The sequence below is a fragment of the Gopherus flavomarginatus genome, chromosome 3 (assembly GCF_025201925.1).
Source record: "Gopherus flavomarginatus isolate rGopFla2 chromosome 3, rGopFla2.mat.asm, whole genome shotgun sequence".
In the NCBI taxonomy this organism is placed as follows: domain Eukaryota; kingdom Metazoa; phylum Chordata; order Testudines; family Testudinidae; genus Gopherus; species Gopherus flavomarginatus.
This window is the reverse complement of record NC_066619.1, coordinates 101,226,298-101,243,108: the sequence shown is the minus strand read 5'-3', so window position 1 is coordinate 101,243,108 and position 16,811 is coordinate 101,226,298. Positions and strand designations below refer to the sequence as shown.

Below are 16,811 nucleotides of genomic sequence, written 5' to 3'. Positions count from 1 at the left end.
GAGATGTCGAGGGTTGTACCGATGGGGGGATCGCATGCTGGAACCATCTTAGAGGAGTGCTTAATTTTGTCTTTGTCCATTGGTGCTGTTGATTCAGTGTCTGTGCTCATTGCATCCACTGGGTTGTCAACGGTGCCTGCCGCTGAGGACTTCTGTGAGCCATGGGTACTGGACTGAGAAGGTCTGGGAGCCAGCTGTATCCAGGATACCAAGCATGCTGGAGAATGTTTATGGCTATCTCAAAATTTATTGTGAGGCCTTACCGCTCTCTTTTTCGATGATTTGTGTGAGGTATCAGTGTTTCTTCAATCCACAGCCTTCTGATACTGAGGGCTGTGGGGAAGACTCATATCTGCCAGTTGTCTTGTGGTGTGGATCCAGAGAGAGTCAGAGAGCTGCCTTCATGAAGATGATCTTCTTCCTGAGCTCTCTATCTTTACTAGATCAGGCTTGAGTTGCTGGCAAAGACCACACTTTTGTTGAATGTGGCCTTCCCCAGGGCAGCAAATGCACTGGGAGTGCTTGTCTGCTCCAGGCAAACATACTGGGAGTGCTTGTTTTGCCCAGTGAGCAGGGCAAACCCCATTGAGGAAAGGAGCAGGAAAAGAAATGAAAGTCTTTATTTATTTTTAAAGGGAAAAAAACTACAACTAGAACTACAACTAAGAACTAGGAGGCTAACTATACAAATGTAAATCAAAAGTAATGGTGCTAATGGACTATGAATGGCTCCATCTCTAGCCAGGGATGGTTGAGAAAGGAACTGAAGGGTGTTAGCTTGCCTGTGCTGACTAGCCTCATGGCACAGCAAGAGGAGAGGCAGCACATGTGTAAGCCTAAAGGACACTGTTACCAAAGTTCTCCAATCAGCAGCACAGGGACTCAAGCACACTGACAGTGGAGCAACCACAGGGACACTATTCAAAGCAGGAGAATTCTTCAGGTCAAGAGCTAGAAACCAATCCCGCTCATCTAGCGTCAGTATTATGAAGGCCAATGTAACCACCGTGAATATTCAACAGTGAATGAAGGCACTGAACATTCTGAGATCTAGGATGAGCCTCCATTCTGCCCCCCACCCCATTTTTTTTGGATAAGGAGGAACAGGTTCTATTGCCCCTGGCTGAATGAGAGAATCCACCCTTTAAATTAGAAGCTTCTCATGAGATGCGGTCCCTGAAAAGGGACAGGGAAGATGGGTATGGTGTGAAACTTGATGGTATAACCCTGTTGAAATAATTTCCAACACCCATTTGTCTGACATACTAACATTCCAGCAAAGAATCCTGTGGCACCTTATAGACTAACAGACGTTTTGGAGCATGAGCTTTCGTGGGTGAATACCCACTTCCTCAGATGCATGTAGTGGAAATTCCCAGGGGCAGGTATATATATGCTAGCAAGCAAGCTAGAGATAACGAGGTCAGTTCAATCAGGGAGGATGAGGCCCTGTTCTAGCAGTTGAGGTGTGAAAACCAAGAGAGGAGAAACTGGTTCTGTTTCTCCTCTCTTGGTTTTCACACCTCAACTGCTAGAACAGGGCCTCATCCTCCCTGATTGAACTGACCTCGTTATCTCTAGCTTGCTTGCTAGCATATATATACCTGCCCCTGGGAATTTCCACTACATGCATCTGAGGAAGTGGGTATTCACCCACGAAAGCTCATGCTCCAAAACGTCTGTTAGTCTATAAGGTGCCACAGGATTCTTTGCTGCTTTTACAGATCCAGACTAACACGGCTACCCCTCTGATACTTGACACTAATATTCCATGCTCCTCAAAACCAGAAAAGACTATGTCCAAAGGCAGTAGAGAAAGGAGGAGAGATCACTAGATCTAAAGTAATATTTGGTCTGTAGCTATTATGAATCCGGTCCAAAGGGATGCTTGTTGGTTGACGTCAACTGTGATGAAAAAGTAGAAGCAGCCAGGTGGTCTTTTCTTCTGCATTTTTTGACATTTCCTGAGAGGTTCTGAAGGCTATTGATGACGAAAGGTAGGTGAAGTTGTCCTTAGTCTCTGGTAAGGTTGATACTTTCTCTGTTTTCTTTGTGTTGCAGCAAAAGTCCCTAGAGAACATACTACTTACTGCCTCTCTTCCACTTCCCTGCTGTGTGACTTTGGGTAGTCACTTCACCTCTCTTTGTCTTAAGATGAAGATGATACCTCCTTTCTTTGTTAAGCTCTTTGAGATCAAAAGATGTGCAGTCACATATAGGATCCAAGTGTAACTGTTATAGTTCCTGCAATGGTTACGGCTCCAGTATATCACTTCCCCAATCCATTCACTTACTCTCTCAACCCAAATTCTTACAATTTCCCTTTCATTTGTGCAGTGTGCCACCATCTCTCATCCCCAAACACACAATGTACTCTTACAACTGCAGCAGACCTGCACATTGTCCTTCACTCTATAACACTCCACAATCACTTGTCTTCCCTTCTCCTTCCTATACTCACACATACTCAGTTCAGTGGCACCTCACTTAGACGTTGGAATCCTCTTCCCATACGCCAGGATCTTTTTTCCATTCCTCTCCAGGGGAGGAGAGAGGAAAGCTTGTTGTGGGTGAATCTGTTCCCCTACTTTCCTCTCTGACGGCCTTGCTTCTCCTAGTCCTCAGGGAAGAATGACTCTTGTCCCTCTTTTCCTGACCTTGCCCACAGTGCAAAGGATCAGCCTGCCACTAGGAAGAGGGAGCTGGATGCTGGCTCCTGCACAATGTGTCTCATTTTCTATTCTGAGGCCTGGGCTCTTTCTCTATATGTTATGCCAAAGTGTGGAAAAGAGAGAAGCAGAAAACCTGCTGTCTACCTGGGACAGTAAGTAGCTACTAAAAACTGTAGCTCAACAGCAATCCTGTGAACCTTGCTCAATCTGTGCCATGGACATCATTGTCAGCTGTTACTGCCTACAGCAGCAGAAGCCCAAGTTGTATATACCTGTGTAATATTTTACAAATTAAAAATACACTTGCTTTTTATGAAAAAGATTTCTACCTCTTGGTCTTTGGGCACCTCAGCCTGCGTAAAGAGTTCAGCCAATGCATACAGGAATCCAAGATCTAATTTGAGATCCATTTCCTGAATCAGCACCTTAAAGTATCTGAATATGACAGTAAAAAAATAACTATTAAACAGCAGCAATTTATTGTTTGTAAAAGCAAAGCTTCAAATGTGAAGCAGAATGAAAAGACGGTTACTTACCTTTGTAACTGTTGTTCTTCGAGATGTGTTGCTCATATCCATTCCAGTTAGGTGTGCGCGCCGCGCGTGCACATTCGTCGGAAAACTTTTACCCTAGCAACTCGGTGGGCCGGCAGGTCGCCCCCTAGAGTGGCGCCATCATGGCGCTTGATATATATCCCTGCCGGCCCACCCGCTCCTCAGTTCCTTCTTGCCGGCTACTCCGACAGTGGGGAAGGAGGGCGGGTGTGGAATGGATATGAGCAACACATCTCGAAGAACAACAGTTACAAAGGTAAGTAACCGTCTTTTCTTCTTCGAGTGATTGCTCATATCCATTCCAGTTAGGTGAATCCCAAGCCTTACGTAGGCGGTGGGGTCGGAGTGAAATGTGGCAGAATGAAAACTGCTGAGCCAGAGGCTACAGCATCTCTTGACTGTTGAACCAGGGCATACTGCGAAGCAAAGGTATGGACCGAGGACCAATGGAGCTGCGCGACAGATCTCGTGGGTAGGAACACGAGCCAGCAAGGCGGCAGATGAAGCCTGAGCCCTGGTAGAATGCACGGTGATGTGGCTTGGGGAAATATGAGCCAAATCATAACAAGTTCGGAAGTCTGCCATCACCCGAGATGGGATCCTCTGAGAGGAAAACAAGCAAGCCCTCCCTTTGGCCCGCTACCGTGACAGAGCTGGGGCACCTTACGAAATGGTTCTGGCAGCGCAATATAAATGCGAGCACTCCACAGATGTCCAAGGAGTGCAATGGTTGTGCCCATTGCGTTGAGCTGTGGGTAACATGAAAGGCCGAAACCACCTTAGGGAGGAAAGCCGGGTGCGGTCATAACTGCACCTTGTCTTTGTGAAACCTAGTGTACGGCGGAACCCTCGTAAGAGCTCTGAGCTCGGAGACCCGTCTGGCCGATGTAACAGCTACGAGGAAAGTTTGTCGTCCAAGACGGGTATATCAGAGGGCCAGTCGTGAACGGCTCGACTGGGGGAGACATAAGTCTGATTAAAACTAGGTTGAGGTCCAAGGTTGGGGCTGGCGGCGCACCCGAGGGTGCAAGCTCTCCAAGCCCTTGAGGGATCTCGAACCCATAGAGTGTGAGAACACGGAACGTCCACCTTAGCCTGGCTGGAAGGTAGAGATGGTGCTGAGTGTATCCTCAGCGATGATACCGCCAGGACCTGCCGCTGAAGGCCAGAGGTAGGCCAAATAGAGGGGGTCGAGACCTCAGCAGGAGCAAGATCGAGCGTATTGCAGCTGTAGAAGAAACGCTTCCACCTGGCCCGGTACGTTGACCAGGTGGAAGGCTTCCTGTCACCCCAGCTCAGTTACGCAGCGGCCACACCGTGAGGCGAAGAGGCTGCAGGTCCGAGTGACGAAGCCTGTTGTTGCCCTGAGTGATGAGGTCTGGGTGGGGTGGCAGGGTAATTGGATCTGTTATTGACAGGCCGAACAACGTGGTATATCAGTGCTGCCTGGACCACTCTGGAGTGATCATGATGATGCGCGCTCTGCCCCTGCGGAGTTTGAGCAGGACCTAATGAACCAGTGGGAACAGTGGGAAGGCATAATGGAGTTGGCCTTTCCACGGCATCAGGAATGCGTCCAAGACCGATCCTGAGGAGAGACCTTGGAAGGAGCAGAACATCTGGCATTTTCTGCTCTCTCGGTGAGCGAACAGGTCTATGTGAGGAAACATCTCCGCTTCTGGACAGCAGAACGCCTCACATGGAGCAGAGTGATCACTCGTAAGACAGGAAAGACCTGCTGAGTCAAAGCGCCAAGACGTTCCGAACGCCTGGGAGAAAGGACGTCACCAGCTCCATCGAGTAGGCCATGCAAAAGTCCCGGAAATGGATGGCCTCCTGACAAAAAGTGGGGGGGGAGGACCATGTCCCTCCCTGGATACTTATGAAGCACATGGCCGCTGTGTTGGCTGTAAACACCTAGATACAACGGCCTCGCAGCTGCCGCTGGAACCCCTGGTACTCCAGGCGGACTACTCTCATTTTTGGGGCATTGACGTGGAATGCCAGCTCCCGAGAAGACCAAAGGCCTTAAGCTCGGAGGTGACCGTGAGCACTTGAGCAGAGAGATGACGCGTCCGTCGTCAGGGGCAGTGAGGGCTGGGGCGGAGGAAACCGCCTCCCTGCCCACACCAGGGAGGGAGTTAGCCACCACTCTAGGGAGCCTAAGGTGCTCGAGGGAACGGTGACTACCATGACCATTGGCTCCCTGTCCGGGTGGTACGCCGAGGTGAGTCGGACTTGGAGAGGACGGAGGCGGAGCTTGGCATGTTTGGTTACCAACTTGCGGGCAACCATGGACCCAGGAGACTGAGACAAGTACGAGCCGAGGTCGTTGGGAAAGCCTGCAGACCTCAGATGATTGTTGCCATCGCCTAAAACCGCAGTTGTGATAAGTAGGCTCCGGCTAGGTAGGAGACCAAGATAGCTCCTAGGAAGTCCAACCTCTGCGTGGGAACCAGAGTGGATTGCTCTATAGTAATCATCAGGCCTCGACCTGTGAATAAGACCGTGACGATGCCCACGCGCTGAGTGGTTTGTGTCTCAGAGTCTCCTCGGATAAGCGAATCGTCCAGATACGGAAAAACGCATATCCGACATCAGCGAAGGTAGGCGGCGACTATGGCCGTAAACCAGAAGTACTGACAGTCAGCTAGAAAGCGGAGGTATCTCCTGTGCGGAGGGAAGATGGCGTAGCGAAAGTACGTGTCCTTCATATCCAGGGCGGCATAGTAGCCCCCAGGAGGCAAGGATGGAATAATGGCTCCCAGGGATACCGTGCAGAACTTCAACCTTATCCTAAACCGGTTGAGTCCGTGCAGGACTAGGAAGGTCTGAGACCTGCATTCGAGTGGGGAACTAGGGCATAACGGGAGTAAAACCCCTTGCCCCTTTCGTCCATCGGCGTCTGCACCTCTTGTACGAGGAATTGCTCGTGAGAGGGGTCCCTGAATGGGGACAGGGCTGGAACAAATTAGAGGTGGTATCTATGCTCCACCGTGCGCAGGATCCAGCGATCTGAAATTAACTAGGGCCACGCCAGGAGAAAGCGGGATTGGGATCCCGGTCTGTGACTGGTACACCGCCCTCAGGCGCACCTTGGAAGGTTCGTCTTTGGTCCCAGTGGTAATTGCAAGGGACCTTGACCTGGGCTCTTTAGGGGTCCTGACGTTCGTCTGCGACCGCCTTGGCCTCGCCGTTTGCCAAAGTCCTGTCTCTGGCTAGGCACAGAGTATGGCGGGTGGGGGCAGAAAGGCCTGCGTTTGGTCGCTGGCATATGCATGCTGAGAGAGCGCATTAGGACCCTATTGTCCATTAGGCTTGGCAGCCTGGGGCTGTCTTTGCCGCGAAAGGCCTTTACCACAAAGGGTAAATCCTGAATGGCATACTGCAGCTCCGGCCGGAGGTTTAAAACCTGGAGCCATGAGATGCACCTCATGGCGACACCAAAGGCCAGAGTCCTGGCTGCAGAGTCTGCTGCATCCAACGAGGCCTGGAGGGATGCTCTGGGTACCTTTTTCTTTTCCCCCGTCCTCCAAGACGGCAGCGAACTCTTGGCCGGTTTCGGGGCTGGCGCCCGCTGGCCATCATATCAGAATCGTGGTCCTGAGCATAAGATCTGCGCATGTGGGATGACACACATGCGTGTCCGGATGGCCATGGAGGTACTAAAAGAAGGCACAGGCAGAGTCTCTGACTCTATCGGACCTTGCCCAACTCGGCACCGGGATGCGTACCGGTACCTGGAACGAGATCCAGACCCGCAACCAGAATGGTGCCTGGAGGTCGACCGAGATCTCGAGGCTCGGGGAGAGGCTACAGGAGTCAAGGTACCTGTCGCGGTGCCGGGAGTCGGAACGGTGCCGACAGCGGGTCGGCGAATGGGATACCGACCGGTGCAGCGAGTGCGACTAGTACCGATGAGGAAACAGCACCGGGACTGCAAGTGGTGTCGGGCGTGCCGACAGGATCTGGAGTGTCTGCGGGACCGTGATCATGAACGGTGCCGTTCTGCTGTGCTGACAGAGGATGGTCACATGAAGAGACTGTATTACTCGCACCGGCGGTGCCGGGGTCAGGCAGCATCGACTCTGTCATGGCAATGAGATCCCTCGCCGTTGGTAATGCCTCCAGCATGGAGGGAACAGCAGGCTCAACCACAGTGCATACTGGGGAGCTGTCAGGCACCGGATTCGACGGCCCTCATGGGACCGGGGTCGACGGTACCGAGGTCGTCAGAGCTTCGGTGGGCGTCGGTGCCGGGCGATCCGAGTTAGATGAGCTGTCTGGCTGCGGTGCCGTCGGCACGGAAGCAGCAGGAGCAATAAGCTCAACCACGGCGCGCGCCGGGGAGCCGTCAGGCACCGGATTCCACGGCCCTTGTGGGACTGGAATCGACGGTGCCGACGTTGTCGGTGCCTCAGAGGTGTCGGTGCCGGGCAATCCGACTTAGACGAGCTGGCTGCGGCGCCGTTGGCACGGAAGCAGCAGGAGCAGTAGCTCAACCACGGCGCGTGCCGGGGAGCCGTCAGGCACCGGATTCTACGGCCCTTATGGGACCGGGATCGACGGTGCCGACGTCGTCGGTGTCGCAGCAAGTGTCGGTGCGGGGCGATCCGACTGAGACGAGCTCTCTGGCTGCGGTGCCGTTGGCACGGAAGCAGCAGGAGCAGCTCAACCACGGCGCGTGCCGGGGAGCCGTCAGGCACCGGATTCTACGGCCCTTGTGGGACCGGGATCGACGGTGCCGACGTCGTCGGTGCCGCAGCAGGTGCTGGTGCCAGGCGATCCGACTAGACGAGCTCTCTGGCTGCGGTGCCGTTGGCACGGAAGCAGCAGGAGCAGAAGCTCAACCACGGCGCGTGCCGGGGAGCCGTCAGGCACCGGATTCTACGGCCCTTGTGGGACCGGGATCGACGGTGCCGACGTCGTCGGTGCCGCAGCAGGTGTTGGTGCCAGGCGATCCTACGTAGACGAGCTCTCTGGCTGCGGTGCCGATGGCACGGAAGCAGCAGGAGCAGTAGCTCAACCACGGCGCGTGCCGGGGAGCCGTCAGGCACCGGATTCTACGGCCCTTGTGCGACCGGGATCGACGGTGCCGACGTCGTTGGTGCCTCAGCAGGCGTCGGTGCCGGGCGATCCGACATAGACGAGCTCTCTGGCTGCGGTGCAGGTGGCACGGAAGCAGCAGGAGCAGGGGGCTCTACCACGGCGCGTGCCGGAGAGCCGTCAGGCACCAGCAGGAATTGTAGGCTCTCTCAACCTCGGAGGAAGGGAGCGGTGCCGAGTCGACTTCGGTGCCGGCGACGGCCGGTGCCGAAAGGCCTTGGCAGTACCGGCGGAGTCCGGTGCCGAGGAGGCGCTTCTGCCAGCCGCTTGATCATCGCTCGGCGCCCAAGGTGGAGGGGTAAGTGAAAGTCCCGCTCCTTTTTGTTCTCGGCTTAAAAGCCTTGCAAATGGGGTACTTAGCTGTCAAGTGATTCCCTGAGGCACTTCAAACAGGAGTCGTGTGGATCTCCCTTCGGCATCGGCTTCTGGCAGGCCGAGCCCATTTTAAAACCCGGTGAGCCGTGCATGGGCTCCGGCACCGGGTTCATGGAAGGGGCTACTTCCTGAACCCCGCTAACAATTATCAATCTAACTATGTTAGCAGAGAAAAAAAAAAAAACGTATAACTATACAAATATATATATAAAAGAATTATAACTGTATAACTATATACGAGAACTACGAGTAGCTAGGGAAGTGGAGGTCAGCTAAGCCGCGCTCCACTGTTCCAACGACCGACACGGGCGGTAAGAAGGAACTGAGGAGCGGGTGGGCCGGCAGGGATATATATCAAGCGCCATGATGGCGCCACTCTAGGGGGCGACCTGCCGGCCCACCGAGTTGCTAGGGTAAAAGTTTTCCGACGAATGTGCACGCGCGGCGCGCACACCTAACTGGAATGGATATGAGCAATCACTCGAAGAAGAACTATGAAATAACACACAAGGTATTAAAACTACCTATTTATGAACTACAGATACAAAATAATTCCTCAAAAATCCACCAACACTGGTCAAAGAAGATTTGGAGGTGCTCCCAGTGAACATCCAAAAAACCCTACCTCATTATCCACCTACATATCTCTCCTCAAAATTCTCCTTTGCCATGAATACTATTAAAAATTTGATAAGTTAGGCTGCTAGTGTGTAGAGACCACTCACGGTGTATCACATTGACCAGTACTCTTTGTTTACTTGTACTCCCCCATCGGTCTTATATCTATCAGTGGTCTCTCTTGTCTTATACGTTAGACTGCAAGCCTCTTGGGGCAGGGATCATCTCTTTCTTCTGTGTTTGTACAGCATCTAGCACAATGAGGTCCTGATCTCTGATCAGGGTTCCAAGGTGCTATGGCAATATGAATAACAACAGAAGTATAACATAAGAACTCCACATTTGCTATTACCAGAAATAATTTCACTATATAGCACCTTTGACTTAAACAAATGCTATATACATGACATTGTTAAATGCTTGCTCTAATGCAGAACTGTAAGTGCTCACACAGGTAACTAACAGGTCAAGTAAGGCTGAGTTCCACATTCCGTTTTTTTCCCAACTGCTATCTTTCTGAAATTAATTTCTTTTGGGTTGAAATTTACCTTGCTTTGTCTCAGTCTACAAGTGAAGTTTATTTCCAAAAGTGTGAGCAAAATCAGTTTAGCTGTTTTTCACTGAGTACATAAAACTACACATCTTCCTATATGTTACAATCAGAAATGTATTGTTGATGTGACTCCAAATTTTTTTTGGAAAATAGCACGTAACAGTAGCTGGATCAAAGGAGTTTTCTATTCATTGAAAGAGTACTTCTGCTAGAAGAAAAGGTAGTGGTTTTGGAAAGTTTAAACATTCCACCATAATGGAATATGTAAAATGTACTTACTTAATACGTGATATTTGAGAATGCCCTGCAGTCCGCATGACAATACTCACATCAATGAACGGCTTTGGTGCTATAAAGAGGTAAAACCAAGAAGTCAGTATAGGTTTTATAAGAAATATTAACTAAATTTTCCTGAATATAAAAATGCCTTTATGATCCTGATTATCTGCACTGTTTAAATCCCATAAAATAGAATACAGTGGAAGGAATGGGCACTCGTGATTCAAATGAAGGAGAAGTAAGAGGAGCAGGCAGGAGGGAAGAGGAGAAGGAAATGGAACATCAAAAAAACTCTACTCCAGCCAAGCACCTTTTAGAAATACAGCATTTTCACTGGTTAGCAAATGAATGCTTTGGAGAATATTTTAGCTGTCTATAATAACATAGCTAACACTATAATTTAATCTTTTATTCATATATTATAAGGTCAGAAGGGGCCATTTGATAATCTAGTTTAACTTCTCATATAATAAAGACTTCCCTGAATTAATTCTTGTTTGAACTAGAGCTTATCTTTACAAAACATCCTATCTTGATTTTGAAATTGGCAGTAATAGAGAACCCACCACAGCCTTTGGTAAATTATTCCAATGGTTAATGACCATTAGTTTAGCTATATATAGTAAAAGCTGTGTTGTCTGCCACTTTACCAACTGGAAAACACTATAAACTGGCATTTCTGGTCTTCAGTGAAAGTCTGGTTTATAGTATGGTTGGCATGGGGCTGGTAGGCTCCCTATTGGGCTCCATGTGGCTCCCCAGAAATGATGACATGTCTTCCTGCAGGTCTTAGTAGGGTGTCCAGATGTCCCGATAAAATCAGGACCGTCATGATATTTGGGTGGTTGTCCTGCGTCCCAACTGGGATGCAATTTGTCCCAATATTTTGCTCAGTCGACAGCACTCTTATTTTCTGCTCCACCGTGTCCCAATATTTTCTTCATCTGGTCACCCTAGGTCCTAGGCAGAGGAATGGCCACAAGGCTTTCAGAGTGCAGGATCTGGGAAGGAGTTTGCATAAGGGAGGGGGTTCAAGGCAGGGGGTTGGGTCACAGGAGTGGAATGCCAGATCCAGACGGTGCTCACTTGGATGGCACCCAACAAGCGGCCACATGTCCCTGCATTTCCTAGGTGGGTATAGCTAGGCAACCATGGCCTATGGGAGCTGTGGAGGCAGTGCCTGCACCCCGCACCTCTCTCGTGCCCCAACCCCCTCCCCAAGCCCCCTCCTGCCCCCAAACTCCCTTCTAGATCCTGCACCCCAACCCTCAGCCCCCTCTTGCACCCAAAATCCTTCTTTCCCTCTTAGTTAAGCGGAATTTTGAAGTTACTGGCATCCCACATTCCATCCCAACATGTTGGATAACAAAGCTTTAATTGTACAACATGAGTATTGAAAAGGTTAATCTGGACCTTCAAGGTATTTATAGCTCTACTTATAAAATTTATGCAAAAAGAAATACAGCCTCTATATAACTAAATTACAGCTTCATGAACAATATTAAGTGCTACCCTTTGAAGGTGACATTTACTTCTGTCTTTTTGGGAGCTGGAGTCTCTTAGGATTGCAAAACTTAATCCTGAACATCATAAGTATCCCTCAATTCACAGTGGGAGGAAGGGGAACTGTGTAGTTCCACTTCAGTATCTTGGATGGGGAGGAGGAGAATGACTTTGTATCCCTTCTGGGGTTTTCCCACACCAGCCCAGGTCCGTAATGGAATTTACCCCCTAAACAAGCCAGAGACTATCCTCCTCATCCTTTCCCTGAAACACTTTAGGGCTTCTCCATGTTGGAGTCATTGCTCATTGGGGTGTACAGAGGACTAAATGGTGGTCCAACTGTCAGTGCAAGGGTAAGATAGCTTTAAGAATTTCACCCAAAGATGCCTTCTAGTCATAATAAATTTGGCTTTAGGTGGGTGGGCTGGATCATTCATTCCTTAATACTAATATTTGTCTTCTCTGTAGTTATCAAGTTTTATGGTCAGTTTTGTCTGATAGTGGCCTAAATACGCCTTCTCTTTTTCATGCACGTCTTTCTGTTTTAAGGAAACCAACTTATATTCCGGTTATAGTGACAACCTAAACCATTTACAAATGCACATAAAATATATATTTATATTTTTGCAAGAACTGTGAAATATATTAAACTTTATCCACAAACCTGAATCCAGGGTGATGGACTTTGGAGGCTTAATAGGATAAAACACAAAAGGAAATATGGCTCCGAGAATCTGGTTTTGTATCTGATAAGGGTAAGGACAGGACAAGATGTATGTTAGCTATTCACGTATCAACTGTTTACTAAAAAAGAAACACTAGGTAAGCAACATACGGAAATATTGAAATATCCTTTACACATGCCAAACACAAAAGAAAAAAAGTGACTGATCCAAAAAGTGTTCAGTATATTTCTGAAAAAAGATCATTTGGGTTACAAAACCTAGAAAAACTCATTGCTATAGCCCTAACATTGCAAACAATTCTTGAACAGTAACCTTACTAAGTGTGTCCTCATACATTTTAGCTCTTTGGAAGACTCACCTGTATCCAGTAAACTTGGACTCTGAAGGACTTTTGATGCGCAGATGTACTATATTCCACATTTAAAGCTGGCAAATAGTTTCTTCTTACAGGAATTTCATTTGGTTGCTGGATTTTCATGTTTCCACCATTAGGAGTTAAACAAACCTGTAATATTAATACTAAAAAAATGGGTGTGCTGTGTGCTTCAGTAGCCAGAAACTCTAATTTTAAAATGTACATTTTATACTCTAAACATATTGAAAGTCAACTTTAAAACTAATATTAAAGTGTTACTGCTTAAATGTTAGAATGTTCTCCAATTCAAGTTAATGGGGATAGTCATTAACTTCAACAGAAGCAAGGCTAGGACCTAAGTTCGTACACTTATTTTGAGGGATTATCGATTTACATATTGCTTTCTAAAGTTGATGTACAATAGTATGGTAAACAATATCATTTTAAGATATAAACTTACAGGTGTCAGGAGCCTGGACTCAGTTTCCTGCACAAATGTATTTAAATATTAACATACTACATATAGAAAAAGGAAGATTCAGATCTTTTTAATTTAAAAAAAAAACATTTAGAATGTTCTGCTTGATATTTATAGTATGATAATATAAAGCACTGCTTTAAGTGATTCACCTTGCCTAGAAAAGAAACATGCACAGCTATTTTATTATGCAATCTTAACTACAGCACCTTATCAGCCACATATTTAATTATAATGTTACTTTTGCCGTCTATTACTATAGTAAAGCTATACATTTATTATTTGCTTGTATGTTAGCAGTTATAATATTTACAATTGTTTAAAGCATGTAATAACAAAATACGTAAGTAGACAAAGCTGTGGTGTCAAAAAGTTTGTATTAAATATCACGTGAAGAAGTGCAATGCTCCTTGACTGTGTATGTGTGTGTAGACCTTTATGACCACACAACCTGCAATTGGTTATGCCCCCTTAAATAAGGTAAAGGCTAAAAACAAATTGGATACAGTAACTTTCAAGGTCTTATTGTATCCTTTCTGGAGATACATAAAGAAAGGTTTTCAAATAGACTCTACTGAAATATTGCCAACATTTCTTCTTCTCTCGCCCTCTATATCTATCTATCTATCTAAGAGTAAAGAGTACTATCAAATATTACCATAACATTTGTTTCCAGCTCAACAATCTTGTTTTCTGAAGGAGATAGCTCACTGTAGTCTTTAAATTCTCTCTCTAACTTTTCAGTTTGCTTAATGCTCATTGGCTTCCACCTTGATTTCTTCTTGGGTCTTGTCTCCCAAACTACATCAGAACTTGTAAATGAAAACAAGACAAATGGTAAACATAGAAGAATGAAAGATTAGCAGTTTCAAGTTTATTTTGACAATTTTATCATTTTAAATAATATTTTGCTGGACATGGATGCTCAATACATATAAAACACATGACAGACAAACAAAAAACACCAAATGTCATGTAGTATTCTTTTTTGGTTATTTTATTTATTTATTGGCAACTTAGTATTAGTACTAGGCAATATTCAATTTTGATTGCTGCTGCATATCTATCCAAGAGGGTTAAAAAAAAAAAACTATAGAGTTTCCCCTACTTTCAAGATACAAAATGAAAAATTTACTACCTGAATATCTTAGTTTCTCTCTTCATTCCTAACAAACAAGTAATGCCTCCTACCTGTGGAATTCAGAAATAACTCAGAACTGTTCTGGAGATATTTAATGCATGCCACCAGCAATCCTAGTTGGCAACTGGCTATGGGTGATTGCTGTGAGAAAAATAGTGATTCAGTGAAGTTTTGGTTCTTTGACCATAATTTTACCACTATGGCAAACATTTGTAAAGCCAAGCCTAGTCTGACCTCAGGTAAACAGCTCTCTGTATTGGGATAAGACGGTTACTCACCTTTGTAACTGTTGTTCTTCGAGATGTGTTGCTCACATCCATTCCAGTTAGGAGTGCGCGCCGCGCGTGCACGCTCGTCGGAAACTTTTTACCCTAGCAACTCCAGTGGGCCGGCAGGTCGCACCCTAGAGTGGCGCCGCCATGGCGCTCGATATATACCCCCGCCAGCCCACCCGCTCCTCAGTTCCTTCTTGCCGGCTACTCCGACAGTGGGGAAGGAGGGCGGGTGTGGAATGGATGTGAACAACACATCTCGAAGAACAACAGTTACAAAGGTGAGTAACCGTCTTTTCTTCTTCGAGTGATTACTCACATCCATTCCAGTTAGGTGAATCCCAAGCCATACCTAGGCGGTGGGGTCGGAGTGAGAAGTCGCGGCATGGAGCACTGCAGATCCGAAGGCCGCGTCCTCTCTTGACTGCTGGACCAGGGCGTAGTGGGAAGTAAAGGTGTGGACCAATGACCAGGTCGCTGCCCGACAGATTTCCTGGATGGGCACACGGGCGAGGAAAGCCAGCGACGACGCCTGCGCCCTGGTAGAATGCGCAGTCACACGGCCCGTAGGAACATGGGCCAGCTCATAGCAGGTCCTGATACAGGAAGTTACCCATGAGGATAACCTCTGCGAAGAAATGGGAAGCCCCTTCATGCGGTCCGCTACTGCCACGAAAAGCTGGGGGGATTTGCGGAACGGTTTGGTCCTCTCCACATAGAACGCGAGAGCCCTACGGACATCAAGCGAGTGGAGCTGTTGCTCCCTGCCTGAAGAGTGAGGTTTCGGGAAAAAAACCGGGAGGAATATCTCTTGGTTGACGTGGAAGGCTGAGACCACCTTGGGGAGAAAGGCAGGGTGTGGCCTCAGCTGCACCTTATCTTTATGGAAGACTGTATACGGGGGGTCTACCGTGAGAGCCCGGAGTCCCGACACCCGTCTAGCTGAGGTGATAGCTACTAGAAAGGCAGTCTTCCAAGAGAGATAGAGTAGGGAGCAGGTAGCTAACGGCTCGAAGGGGGGCCCCATGAGCCGAGACAACACCAGGTTAAGATCCCAGGTCGGGGCAGGGAGTCGGACGTTAGGGTACAAACGTTCCAGCCCCTTCAGGAATCTAGTCACCGTCGGGTGAGAAAAAACGGAGCGGCCATCCTCACCCGGGTGAAAGGTGGAGATAGCTGCCAGGTGGACCCGCAAGGACGATATCGCCAGGCCCTGTTGTTTGAGGGACCAAATATAGTCTAAAATATTGGCCACCGAAACTTCCATCGGGCGGAGACCTTTCTCCACGCACCAACAGGAAAAACGCTTCCACTTGGCCGAGTATGTCGCTCTAGTGGAAGGCTTCCTGCTGCCCAAGAGTACCTCCCGTACCGTGGTGGAGCAGCGCAACTCAGAACTGGTCAGCCACGCAGGAGCCACGCCGCTAGGTGCAGCGACTGTAGGTGCGGGTGACAGAGAGTTCCGTGTTCTTGGGTGATCAGGTCCGGGTGAAGGGGCATGGGAACTGGGTCGGCTATGGCCAGGTCCAGCAACATGGGGTACCAATGCTGTCTGGGCCACGCCGGGGCTACCATGATCACGCGGGCCCTGTCCCAGAGCACCTTCAGAAGGACCCTGTGGACCAGCGGGAACGGGGGAAACGCGTAGAACAAGTGGGTCGTCCACGGAATAAGGAAGGCGTCCGCTATAGACCCGGGATCCCTGCCCTGAAAAGAGCAGAACGCCTGGCATTTCCTGTTCCCCCCGGACGCGAAGAGGTCCACACGGGGACAACCCCACCTCTGGAAGATCGAGAGGGCGACGTCCGGGCGAAGGGACCACTCGTGTGAGAGGAAGGATCTGCTCAGGCGGTCCGCCAGCGTGTTCCGTACTCCGGGGAGGAAGGAAGCCGTGAGGTGAATGGAGTGGGCTACACAAAAGTCCCAGAGTTGCATCGCCTCGTGACATAGGGGAGAGGATCTGGTGCCGCCCTGCTTATTGATATAGTACATGGTCGTCGTGTTGTCAGTAAACACCACGACACAACAACCCCGAAGCTGGTGACAGAACGTTTGACAAGCAAGGCGGACCGCTCTCAACTCCCGCATGTTGATGTGCAGCTTCACCTCCTGCGGGGACCACAGGCCCTGTGTTCTCAGGGATCCCAGGTGGGCCCCCCAGCCGAGATCCGAGGCATCCGTCGTTAGGGACACCGAGGGCTGGGGTGGGTGGAATGGGA

General features: G+C 48.8%; 1 protein-coding gene across 1 annotated transcript in view; it reads right to left on the bottom strand.

Annotated features, from left to right (window-relative positions):
* Positions 1-16,811, bottom strand: part of VPS13A (vacuolar protein sorting 13 homolog A) — a 322,609-nt gene that overhangs the window by 61,972 nt on the left and 243,826 nt on the right. The window contains exons 54-58 of the mRNA XM_050945432.1: positions 13,838-13,991; positions 12,705-12,851; positions 12,325-12,406; positions 10,158-10,227; positions 3,002-3,107 (exon numbers count right to left, since the gene is read on the bottom strand). Coding sequence (XP_050801389.1) covers positions 3,002-3,107; positions 10,158-10,227; positions 12,325-12,406; positions 12,705-12,851; positions 13,838-13,991 — 559 coding nt within the window. The remainder of the gene's footprint in view (positions 1-3,001; positions 3,108-10,157; positions 10,228-12,324; positions 12,407-12,704; positions 12,852-13,837; positions 13,992-16,811) is intronic.